General features: G+C 39.1%; 1 protein-coding gene across 1 annotated transcript in view; it reads left to right on the top strand.

The window, feature by feature from the left end:
* The window catches only part of CTNNA1 (catenin alpha 1), a 176,839-nt gene that overhangs the window by 49,733 nt on the left and 113,686 nt on the right, over nucleotides 1-13,420 (top strand). The window contains exons 4-5 of the mRNA XM_012475556.3: nucleotides 6,909-7,075; nucleotides 7,623-7,742. Coding sequence (XP_012330979.1) covers nucleotides 6,909-7,075; nucleotides 7,623-7,742 — 287 coding nt within the window. The remainder of the gene's footprint in view (nucleotides 1-6,908; nucleotides 7,076-7,622; nucleotides 7,743-13,420) is intronic.

The raw sequence follows: 13,420 nt of genomic DNA on the forward strand, positions 1-13,420 counted from the left end.
CCCTAAGATCTACTTACCTCCCACCAGGCCCCACCTCCAACATTGAGAATTACAGTTTGACATGAGATGTGGGCAGGGACACAGATCCAAACCATACCCACCTAGCAGTGGAGTTACTGAGTCATATGATAACTGTTGGAAACAGATGCTTGATGCCACAAAGAAAAATCAGCACCAAACGGAGAGCATAAATAAATAAATAGCAGGAGTTGCAATTCTCGCCTCTGATAAAATAGACTTTAAAGCAACAAAGATCAAAAGAGGCAAAGAAGGACATTACATAATGGTAAAAGGATCAGTGCAACAAGAAGAGCTAACGATCCTAAATACATACGCACCCAATACAGGAGCACCCAGATACATAAGACAAGTTCTTCATGACTTATAAAGAGACTTAGACTCCCACACAATAATAGTGGGAGACTGTAACATCATATTGTCAATACTAGACAGATCAAAGAGACAGAAAATTAACAAGGACATCCAGGACTTTAACTCAGACCCGGAACAAGTAAACTTAATAAACATTAATAGAACTCTCCACTTCAAATACACAAAACATACATTCCTATCAGTATCATATCACACCTATTCTAAAAGTGACTATATAATTGGAAGTAAATCACTCATCAGTAATTGCATAGTATTTCATAGGTTTAAATGAAATATTGGTTGGCTGCTTGTTTGTTATTTTCTTCCCTTATTCCTTCCTGTCTCCATTGTTAAGCACAATTATTGGCATAAAAGTGGTTTTCAATTCCCATTTTTAGACTGCATTCTAGCCTGGGCAATAAAGCAATACTCCCGTTCTCTCTCCCTCTTTCTCGTCCTTCTTCTTCCTCTCCTTCATTCTTTTTTTTTCTTTCTCTCTTTCTTTCTAAAAAAAAGAAAGAAAGAAAAAACAGCACTGAGACAAAGGATCTCTCAGCAAGCAATTTTTATTTCCTGTAGGAAGGGTACCCTTGCTAGCCATCTTGTCATGGGAGTACAGCGAACAAAGGAAAAGCAGATATATTTATCCCTTACGCATTTGAGGTCATCCTTTCTGCTGTGTCTGATCTCTGTTGTCTGGAGCCAGACCTCACAGTCTAAACTAAAACTTGATTGGCTAACAACTTTAAACTTTTCTAAACAAGTAAGGGACATAGGCTGCGACTTGGGACTTGCCTGTGAGCACATCTAGCACATACCTTGGTTAAAGTACAAGGACATAGAATATACTATGTGCTTGTAAGCATGGCACGTTTATTAACAGCTACATAGGATAGGGCTTAACAAAGAGATACTAGCACACTTATGATTTATTCTTTAACAAGAAAAAAAATTTTGAAGAGGAACTTTTACTTCCCACAATAACTCAGCATTTAACCCTTTTGAGGAACTGCCAGACTGTTTTCCAAAGCAGCTGTACCTTTTCACATTCCCAGCATTGGGGTATGAGAGTTCTAATTTCCCCATATTCTTGCCATTTGCTATTATCTGCCTTTTTAATTATAGCCATCCTACTAGGCATGAAGTGATATCTTTGTGTGTTTTGATTTGTATTCCTGATGGCTAATGAGGTTGAGCATCTTTTCATGTGCTTATTGGCTATTTCTAAATCTTTGGATGGAACGTCTGTTTAAATCCTTTGCCTATTTAAAGTTGGATTATTTGTCTGTGTTGTTTGTTTTTAAAGAAGCCAGGTCTCGCTATGTTGCCCAGGCTAGATGCTAACTCCTGGGTTCAAGCAGTCCTCCTGCCTCAGCCTCTCAAGTAGCTGGTACTATAGGCACATGCCACTGCAGCCAACTTAAAAAAATTATTTATTTTAAGTTCTTTTATTTTTTTTTGAGACAGAGTCTTGCTTTGTTGCCAGGTGCTAGGCTGGAGTGCAGTGGTGCGATCTTGGCTCACTGCAACCCCTGCCTCCTGGGTTCAAGCAATTCTCCTGCCTCAGCCTCCCAAGTAGCTGGGACTACAGGCGCGCCACCACATCCGGCTAATTTTTGTATTTTTTAGTAGAGACGGGGTTTCACCATGTTGGCCAGGATGGTCTCCATCAGAGACCTCGTGATCAGCCCACCTTGGCCTCCCAAAGTGCTGGGATTACAGGTGTGAGCCACTGCTCCCGGCCTGTAAGTTCTTTTATATTCTAGATACTAGATCCTATCATATATATAGTTTGCAGAAATTTTCTTCCACTTTTGGGTTGTCTTTTTGCTTTCTTGATAGTGTCCTTTGAAGCACAAAAGTTTTAAATTTTGATGATGCCCAACTTACCTGTTTTTGTTCTGATGTTTGTACTTTTGGTGTCATAGCTAAGAAACCATTGTGAATCAGTGGTCATGAAGACTTACACCAGTGATATCTTCTAAGTGTTTTATAATTTTTAGCTCTAACATTTAAGTTTTGATCAATTTTGTAAGTATATGGTGTGAGATAGGGGCCCAACTGAATTCTTTTGCATATTGCACTTGTAGCACCATTTGTGGAAAGACTATTCTTCATTGAGTATTCTTGGCACCCTTGTTAAAATTGGAATGCATTTTTGGATTCTCAATTATAGTTGATGGATCGCTATGTCTACGTTTGCTTTGGTTGACCAGTTTTCTCTTAGAAGTCTTGCTTTCTTGTTTTTGGCAGTCTTGGCTTTCTTCTGTTTTTTTAATTACAGAATCTTCCTTTTCTTATTCTGAAGTTCTCAAGAGTTCTCTTTTTTTTTTTTTTTGAGACGGAGTCTTGCTCTTATTGCCCAGGCTGGAGTGCAGTGGTATGATCTCAGCTCACTGCAACCTTCACCTCCTAGGTTCAAGTGATTCTTCTGCGTCAGGAGTAGCTGGAATTATAGGTGCCCACCGCCATGCTCGACTAATTTTCTTTGTAGTTTTAGTAGAGATGGGGTTTCACCGTATTGGTCAGGCTGGTCCTGAACTCCTGACCTTAGGTGATCTGCTCACCTTGGCCTCCCAAAGTGCTGGGATTACAGGCGTGAGCCACTGTGTGTGGCCTTTTTATTTATTTTTTAAAAAATCTTTCTCAACTCGTGTTTTCATACAGCTTTGGTCTTCTTCTCCTGCCCAGAAATACCCTAGCTTACAACCTTTAAATAATCTACTGTGTTTAATCAAAGGTGATCAAATCTTTTGACCTCTGCCTTTGTAGTTTACTACTACCCTACCCTTTTCTGGGCTCTCACTGTGGCTTTCTGATCCATCTCTCTGGTTAGGTTTACTGTATGTACTTTAGATAGGTTAATCCTCTGTAGTTTGACTTTCCTCTGGTTCAGGGAATTGAATTCTGTTTGTTTATGGCCTTTCTACTCCTACCTACTGCTGCTTCTAATCATATCCCTTACTCCTCAGACTAGATATTATGCCTCTAAGCCTAATTAATATATGAGTTATAATAATACAAGCTTCTTATTTTATACCTCAGTATGATAAGTGGCTCTACAAAGAGCATAAATATTGGCATTACAAATCCAGGCTCTGCCCTTTACTAGTTAGGTGGCAGGAATTAAGTTAGTTAATCTGTATAAGCTTTAGTAGTATTATTTATAAACAAAGGCTAATGCCACCTACTTTCTAGGTGGGTGATAGAATTTTAAAAATACGTGGCCGGGCGCGGTGGCTCAAGCCTGTAATCCCAGCACTTTGGGAGGCCAAGGTGGGTGGATCATGAGGTCAAGAGATCAAGACCATCCTGGCCAACAGAGTGAAACCCCATCTCTACTAAAAATATAAAAAAATTAGCTGGGCATGGTGGCTTGTGCCTGTAGTCCCAGCTACCTGGAAGGCTGAGGCAGGAGAATTGCTTGAACCCGGGAGGCGGAGGTTGCAGTGAGCTGAGATTGTGCCACTGCACTCCAGCCTGGTGCCTGGCGACAGAGCGAGACTCTGTCTCAAAAAAAAAAAAAAAGTATAGTGCCATAGAGTAGATATTTAATAAATGTTGGACTGTTTTTTTTTTGTTGTTGTTTCTTTTTGAGACAGAGTCTCACTCTGTCACCCAGGCTGGAGTGCAGTGGTATGATCTCTGCTCACTGCAACCTCTGCTTCCTGGGTACAAGCGATTATCCTGCCTCAGTCTCCCGAGTAACTGATACTAGAGGTGCCTGCCACCATGTTTGGCTGTTTGCATTTTTAGTAGAGATGAGGTTTCACCATGTTGGCCAGGTGGGTCTTGAACTTATGACCTGATGTGATCCGCCTGCCTCAGCCTCCCAAAGTGCTAGGATTACAGGTGTAAGCTACTGCGCCCAGCCAGTGTTGGACATTATTATGTTACTGTTCCTTCTGCTTGAGGTGGTGGTAACTTCCTTAACTCTGCTGCCCATATCCTTCCTATCCTTTGAGGGATGGGTTCATTTCAGAGTACCATTCCTTCCATAAAGCTGTTGCTGGCATTTTATTTCTTCCCCAAACTGGTTGTTGGTGCTTCGTCCTTTGAATTCCCTTGACGCTTTGTGTTTTCTTTCTTACAGCTTGTATGTTAAAATGCACATAACTTCTTAATGGTCATATCCATCTTTTCTGGATAACTTATTTGAAGGCAGGGATGGTATATTCAGCTTTGTGTTTTGGAAATGAATTTGTTTTTAGTGTGTAGTAAGTGCTAAGTAAGGTGAAGTTCGCTTATTATATATGCTCACCATCTCTTGCTTACTCTCTCTTGCTTACTCTCTCATTTGATAGTAATACTGTTTAAGACAGTACACACACACACACACACAGAGGCTGACTCACACATTTTTTGAGATGGAGTTTCACTCTTGTTGCCCAGGCTGGAGTACAATGGTGCGATCTCGGCTCACTGCAACCTTGACTTCCCAGGGTTCAAGCAATTCTTGTGCTTCAGCCTCCCGAGTAGCTGGGATTACAGGCGCCCACTGCCGTGCCTGGCTATATTTTTTGTATTTTCTTGGTAGAGACGGGGTTTCACCATGTTGGCCAGGCTGATCTCAAACTCCAGACCTCAGGTGATCACCTGCTTTGGTCTCCCAAAGTGCTGGGATTACAGGTGTGAGCCACTGTGCCCAGCCTAGGACAGTATTAATATTTTTTAAGGCAAACATCTCTTTCTGCAAGGCTTTGCAGATAAATTCTTCCTGAGTGAAGTTTTCTTTAGTATATTTCCATAGCACCTTGTTCACGAGGCTATTTAATTTGGGGTGCGTTGTAATACTCTATAATTTGTGAACCCTTTGAGACTAGGTACCTTGTCTTAACCGCTGTTAATTGTCTGTCTCTCCCTCCATAGAGCTCCAGGAGGCCACTGGCTGTTTCTTGTGTTTTGGATTACAGGCACCCAGTATAGCCCTTGATGTGTGATGGGTGCTCAAACATTTGTTAAACAAAAGAATGAATGCGCTAAATCTTTTAAAATACCATGAGATATCAGCATTAATATTACGAATCCATGTAATGATTGCCATATATCTGTATCTTCCTGAAGATCTAAGAGAAGACTACGTCAGATCCAGGAAAGCCTTTTAACTGTGTAATTCCCCTCTTCTGCTTGTATTGTGTATCCAAAGATGATAGCCAGGAGAAATTTGGTAGGTCTGTTGAGTTCTTGAAAGTGCCTTTTTGTTGTTGTTTTTAAACAAATTCATGGAAGACATGAGAGAGTGAATGGCTTTTAGGCTTTAATCTGAACTGAAGTGGGCTTGCTCAGTCAAAGGAGGGAGTAATTGCTTTTCCAGGATTCCAAAGATAGTCTCCATGCAGGCCCTATTTGTATAACCAGTGGACAAGACGCAACACTGGCCCTTTAGTTGTTTCTAGCTATAAGAAAAGAGTGATAGTGGGCACCGGAAATAATTTTAATAGACACAATTGACAGAAAATATAAGTTCCACAAGTTTCTAGGAAATGTTACAAATTCTTAAATTTTTTTTTTTTTAAGAGACAGGGTCTTGTTCTGTCACCCATGCTAGAGTGCAGTGGTGCAGTCATGGCTCACGGCAGCCTCAAACTCATGGGATCAAGAAATCCTTCTGCCTCAGCCTCACAAAGCACTGAGATGGCTGGTGTCAACCACTGCGCCCAGCCTATAAATAAATTTTTGAGCTCAGGAATGTATAAATCGGATATTCCTAATAACTATGGTAAAAGCTATTTTATATGTTTTTATCTAGTTTTTAAAAAAATTATAGTTTCTCTTCATTATAGAAACTGTTTATAAGTACCAAATATGTAGAGGCAGTGTGTAAACTAATCATAATTATTAGTTGCCTTTTCCTCTGTATTTAAAAAGAAACATACACATTTATAATTTCATTTTTTTCTGCTTAACATTTTTCATATATATAAAAATATTTTAATAGTCAATTGTAGCTACACCATAATTTACTTAACTCTACATACTTATTGTTGAACATTTGAACTTTTGGTAGTGATTTGTGAAGGAAATGAGTGAATCAGTGGCTGAACTCTGTATTTTCACATACCAGTGAGTCTCTTTAAGGCTGTACACATTATATAGTTGGGATGATTAATGAAGTGTGGTAGTTCTGCATAATTGTTGCCCTGTTCTGTATTGTTCTATGGATATGAGTAGATTACATTAGTTGTTTGTTTGTTTGTTTTTCTGTTCAAATCTTGAATCTTTCTCTTTTTGGGTACACATTGTCCCTTTTTTTTGGAAAGGAACATTAATAGATCAAAGAGAAATGTTTTGAAGCCTCTTGATACATAGTATCAGGTCACTTTCTATTTATTTTGCTTTCACCAGCAATATATGAAGGTGCTTTTTTAAGTGATAGCTGTAAAACAAACTAAAGTACAGCAAACAACAAAAATGAAGTCTTAAACTAAATTTGTGCATGAAATATACAATGTTTGGATTATTTTTATATTTTTAAAAATGTAGATCAGTTATTTGGGTTAATTCTTGCTGAGTTTGTTTTTCATTCTGTAAAACAGGTGATTTGATGAAAACTGCTGCGGGAGAGTTCGCAGATGATCCCTGCTCTTCTGTGAAGCGAGGCAACATGGTTCGGGCAGCTCGAGCTTTGCTCTCTGCTGTTACCCGGTTGCTGATTTTGGCTGACATGGCAGATGTCTACAAATTACTTGTTCAGCTGAAAGTTGTAAGTATACAGGCCTGTGTCAGTAATTTGTTCTATCACGGTAAGACTGCTACTGGCCTTCCTTAGTTCAGCATTCCCTAGGATTTAGTTTGGTTTTGAATTTGGTTTATCTCAATGGACCAGGGATGTTTTTGTTGAATTTCCACTTACTCCTCTATTCCAAGTATGTATCATCCTGACTGTTGTGAGCCAGTGTTGTCTTGGCTCTAATGAAGAGCTTGTAGCAAAGATACTGTTTTGACTCCTTCCCTGATTCCAATAGTGATTAGATATTTCCTTGTACTAGTAGAGTTCAGTTCAGAAACCAAGATACGTTAAATTTTGTACTTTTAGATAGAGGCCAATATTAGTCTTTCCCACTTCCTGTGAAGATCCTCTGTAATCACTGTTTAAATGTTAGAGGACCGTGCAAACTCAAGAGAGTTAAATTTGGATTGCTTTTTGAGTATCTGTTAACAGGAATGAAAATTTCTAGAATGTCATCGTCTTTATTTACAGACTTACATTCAGAATTTTTGTTTTTTTGCGGTCTTTTTTTTTTTAATAGGTGGAAGATGGTATCTTGAAGTTAAGGAATGCTGGCAATGAACAAGACTTAGGAATACAGTATAAAGCCCTAAAACCTGAAGTGGATAAGCTGAACATTATGGCAGCCAAAAGGCAACAGGTACAATCATGATTTGGGAATATATTAAACAGTTGTTTATTTTACTAACTAGAAGGAAAAACTCATTCTGCCTGTTTTCTAAAAGTACCATGACCTACCTTTGCCAATATAGTTCCATTAAAAACATTTAAGGGCCGGGCGCGGTGGCTCATGCCTGTAATCCCAGCACTTTGGGAGGCCGAGGCGGGTGGATCACGAGGTCAAGAGATCGAGACCATCCTGGTCAACATGGTGAAACCCCGTCTCACTAAAAATACAAAAAATTAGCTGGGCATGGTGGCGTGTGCCTGTAATCCCAGCTACTCAGGAGGCTGAGGCAGGAGAATTGTCTGAACCCGGGAGGCGGAGGTTGCGGTGAGCCGAGATCGCGCCATTGCACTCCAGCCTGGGTAACAAGAGCGAAACTCTGTCTCAAAAAAAAAAAAAAAAAAAAAAAAAAAAAAAAAAAAAAAAAACATTTAAACTAAGGTGTCTTTTTGGTAGTGTGATGTTAATAAAGTTGTAATTATATTGCATTCATGTTATGCTCATATTTAATTCTTGTGAACATTTTAAGTAGCTTGACAACTTGTGATGAAGGTAGTGTCTGGAGAGGTAATAGATATTTGTGTATTTAAGGATTAACCTGAGTTAGTGGTGCAGTTTTTTTCAGATTTTTAATAAAACCTTAATCCATTAAAACATACTGGAATTATCTATCAGAGAGTATCTCCATACCTTGCCCCACCAGCCCCGTTTTACTTTTTAATTGTTTCTTATTGTTGTTAGTAGTTTCCATTGTGTGGCATGAGGATCAGTGTTACTTTTCCAAGCTCCAGGAGCACTTTGGGACTTTGACATTTTCACTGTTGGGGTGCTTTGAAACCTTTCCTGTACCCTTGCTGTTGGACGCTGTGTGTTTCAAGTGTATATTCTCCAGGGAGAATACATACATTGCTATCCATCTTCTTATACCTTTCGTAGTCCTGATCAAGCTTATGCTTTAAATTCTTGTTCTAAAACAAGCCCCGAGAAGAATTGTTGTTGTTAGCTAATACCTTTATTCGTTAGGATATTTTGCACTGGAGATTGCAGAAAACGCAGCTCCCAAACTGTTTGAAAAATGGGGGGTTTATTTTCTCATTAACTGTAAGTCCTGAGTTACGTTAAGTGACTTCAGGGTTGTTAAATATAAGGGCTTTGCAGTATCATCAAGTATCCAGGTTCTTGTTATTTTTCATCACTGCCATCTTCAGTGTGCCTGGCACTGGGGTGGCTGCAGAAGCTTGTGCATGACGTTTGCACATATCAATATGTCCATTGAGGGAAAAAAAGAACTGTTTCTTCCATGTGTCTCTCTTTATAAGCAAACAATCTGGAAGCCCCTAGCAGACTGGTCCTAAATCTAAATTGTGCAAAATGCTTACTCTTGTTATGACTGGTAAGAGGAAAGGAGTATGGCTGACTCAGAGTAATCCAGATCCACCTTCTGCTCTGGGTTAAGGGATAACCTTCCTGAGTATAGAAATACCCAACAAAAGATCTGACAGGTAGTAGGAAGTTGGGTTGGGGGTGGGAGTAGGGAATGGATTTGTGTAAGCAACCCACGATGACTGCTATAGACTCTTTTCATTAAGGCAAGATGGTTGTCAGTAAATACTTAAAAAAATTTTTTTTTTGAGACAGGGATCTCACTATATTGTCCAGGTGGGAATGCAATGGTGCCATCACATAACCTCGATTTCCCCAGGTCAGGTGATCCTCCCACCTCAGCCTCCCCAGTAGCTGGGACTATAGGCACGGGATACCACACCTGGCTAATTTTTGTATTTTTTGTAGATACAAATACAGGGTTTTGTCATGTTGCCCAGGCTGGTCTTGAACTCCTAGGCTCAAGATATCTTCCCGCTTTGGCCTCCCAAATACTGGGATTACAGGCGTGAGCCCCTGTGCCTAGCTAAATACTATTAGTGTTTAATATATGACAGCCTCTGCTCTGGAGATGTCTTAGTCATTTGGTTATATTTACATTAATATTAAAAATCTATGCCATAGGGTTGAGAGGATTCAATTAAATAATATATGTATAGTATTTAATATAGTGCCGGCACTAAGAAGGGCCTTTTCAGTGGGCAATTGGTGAATAATAGCCTGTTGCTTAAATTTCAAGTCATAAAATATGATCAGACTAACTGTATATATGAGATCCTGGTTTTGCATTTCTAGTACTTAAGATTATATATGGTAATAGAGCTAGGTTGGTATGCCTAAGTTAGTGTAGGCTCAATGTGCTTTTATCATTTATTCGTTTGTTGGCTTAGTCTCCATCATATAAATTACAAGTGTCTTTTCTTTTTTGCTGGAGTGAATTGACCCTGAGAAGAACTTGTTGAATAGATAGTAATCCTGTAAATATGGCAAGTTGGCCAAACTGTGTTCACAATTTGTTCTAATGAATGGTTTTGATACAAATTCTCATTTGAATATGTGAAATAAAGATTAAGTTATATTTAAAAGATACAGTTTGGCAAATAGTCCTACTGGTTTAAAACCTAGTCTGATCCTGGTTTTTGAAGACTTACTATTATTTAAACAAAATAAACATTAAGACTGCCACTTATTAGTGTGCGTCATTGCAAAATGGTGGAATAAGTAGATAGATGGTTTTTTGAGGTGAAATATTATGATCATCTGGAATTTTGTATGCTATTCAAGAAACCTACTAGAAAGTAATGCTACCTGAGTTTTTGTTGTTGTTTATTTTCTTCCAAAGCCAAATACATCTCAGTGCCTAAGTTTTAATACTGTGTACCATGGATCTACGGAGAGTTCCTTGTACTTAATCCCTTATATATTTTTTTATGTTTTTTTTTTTTAAAGTAGTAGTAAATGCCAAACTTTTCTGAAATAAGATGTCACAGAAATAATTGAAGTTATTATATACATTCTGGATAATCTTCTGTTTGCCCTTCCATATTGTTTCCCACCCTTGTTTACCCTATTCTCTGCCCCAGGGACCTAACCTCTCTAGATTTCATCCATGGGCTCCTGCTTGGGCTTGGTGAGTGGGAGCACCAGCAGGAGGTCCAAGGAGACAGAATGAGGCTAGGGTGTTCTCTCAGGCCTCTTTCCTGCTGGGTGCCCTGGGTCGCTAAAAGTGATGGCTTTCCTGTCGGGTGGCATTCTCTACACATCTTCCTCCCTGGTTTTGGTAACTACTGCCTCCTCTTGTCTCTTCATGCCTAAGTGTCCTACCAGCTTTGTAGTTTCTCTGTATTTTGCGCATACTTTTATATAATAGCATAGTCTCTAAACTGCCTTCGAGTCACCCGATTTGATTTTATTCTATTTTTTCTGCCAGGATTTTGAATGATATGTATTTCCATTTTCTTCGGTTTATAGTAAGTCATGATCATTTTTGGTTTTCCTTGAGCCTAATTCTTTAGGCTTTAACCTTAGCCTCCTAAAAGAGAATTCACTGAGTAGACTGGTCATGGGCTCCTGTGTGCCCCCTGTTCACAAAATGGTGTTTTATAGACTTGGGCCTTGGTGTATATTCCAGTAGACTAATGTGTTTCTTGGAAATCAAACAAATACTCATTTTATCCTAAGGGCCTAGCTTGATGGAAACTTATTCTTTCTTTTGGGCACTGTCCACTGGCCTCCTTCACTAGAGCTTATTCCTCCTATTTAACTCTGTATTTGTATCTGATAACTAGCCTTTGGCTACCCACCTCTCCCCCACTACACTTCCTCACTTCCTCATCCATGTTGCCACGAATGACAGAATGTTGTCTTTTTTAAATGGCTAAATAGTATTTGATTGTGAATATATGCCACATATTAATGGTCTGTTGATGGACACTTACGTTGATTCCATATCTTGGCTATTGTGAATAGAGCTGTAGTAAAAAGGAATACACGTCTCTCCTTGACATACTGATTTCCTTTCTTTTGAATACCCAGTATTGGGATTGCTGGATCATATGATTGTTCTATTTTTAGTTTTTTGAGGAAATTCCATACAGTTTTCCATAATGGCTGTACCGATTTACATTCCCACCATTGTTGTATAAGCGTTCCCCTTTCCCTGTGTTTCCACCAGCATTTTTGTTTGTTTTGCTAATAGCCATTCTAACTATAGTGAGATGATACTTCATTGAGGTTTTGATTTGTTTTTCTCTGATCATTAGTGATGTTGAGGATCTTTCCATATACCTTTTGGTCATTTGTGTGTCTTCTTTTGAGAAATGTCTATTTAGCTCATTTGCCTTATTATTATTATTATTTATTTATTTTATTTTTTTTGAGACAGAGTCTTGCTCCGTTGCCAGGCACTAGGCTGGAGTGCAGTGGTGCGATCTTGGCTCACTGCAACCTCTGCCTTCCAGGTTCAGGCAATTCTCCTGCCTCCCGCGTTCAAGTAATTCTCCTGCCTCAGCCTCCCAAGTATGGTGGGACTACAGGTGCGCGTTACCACACCCAGCTAATTTTTGTATTTTTAGTAGAGGTGAGGTTTCACGATGTTGGCCAGGATAGTCTGGATCTCTTGACCTTGTGATCTGCCTGCCTCAGCTTCCCAAAGTGCTGGGATTACAGGCGTAAGCCAACGTGCCGGGCCTATTATTATTTTTTTAAAGACGGAGTTTCACTCTGTCAACCAGGCTGGAGTACAGTGGTGCAATCTTGGCTCACTGCAACCTCTGCCTCCTGGTTTCAAGCTTCCTGCCTCAGCCTCCTGAGTAGCTGGGACTATAGGTATGCACTAGCATTCCCAGCTAACTCTTGTATTTTTAGTAGAGTCAGGGTTTCATCATGTTGGCCAGGCTGGTCTTGAACTTCTGGCCTCAAAAATGATCCGCCCACCTTGGCGCCCCAAAGTGCCTGGATTACAGTTGTGAGCCACTGTGCCCGGCTACATTTACCTATTTTAAAATCAGATTATGTGAGTTTTTGCTCTTGAGTTGTTTGTATATTCTGGGTAATAATCCCTTATCAGACTAATAGCTTGCACATATTTTCTCCTGTTCTTTTCTGGCCTGTAGGGTTTCTGCATAGAAATCTGCTGTTAGTCTAATGGGGATTCCCTTTTTTGTGACTTGATGCTTTTCTCTTGCTATTTTTAGAATTTTATCTTTGTCTTTGACTTTTGACAATTTGACTATAGTGTGCCTTGGGTGTGTAACTACCCAATAACTGCAACTACCTTATTGATTCAATCTCTTTGGGGACTTTTTGGGTCTGTATGTCATATCGCTCCCCAGACTTGGAAAGTTTCCAGCTATTATTTCATTAAATAGGTTTTCTATGTCTTTCTTCCCTCTGGAATTCCTGTGATGGGAATATTTGTTGCTTTAATACTCTGCCATAAGTTTTACAGGCTTTCTTCACTCTTTTTCATTCTTCTTTTTTTTTTTCCTCTCTCTGACTGGGTAATTTCAAATTACCTATCTTCAAGTTCTGAGATTTTCTTGATGAAATCTTTGGAAGCTTTCCATTGTATTTTTTAAGGAATTTGTTGTTGTTTTTCATCATTAAATCTTTAACTGCATGATTTCTGTTTGGTTATTCTTCATACTTTCTTTTTGTTGAATTTCTCATTCACATCCTGATTTTGGTGAATTTTCTATCTGTATTTTATTGTATCTCTTAGAGTTTCCTTAAGATAATTATTTTATTATATTTTGTTACTACTTTTT

Source organism: Aotus nancymaae, unplaced genomic scaffold (assembly GCF_030222135.1).
Source record: "Aotus nancymaae isolate 86718 unplaced genomic scaffold, 86718_ANA_hifiasm-v0.15.2.pri h1tg000064l_1, whole genome shotgun sequence".
Lineage (NCBI taxonomy): Eukaryota > Metazoa > Chordata > Mammalia > Primates > Aotidae > Aotus > Aotus nancymaae.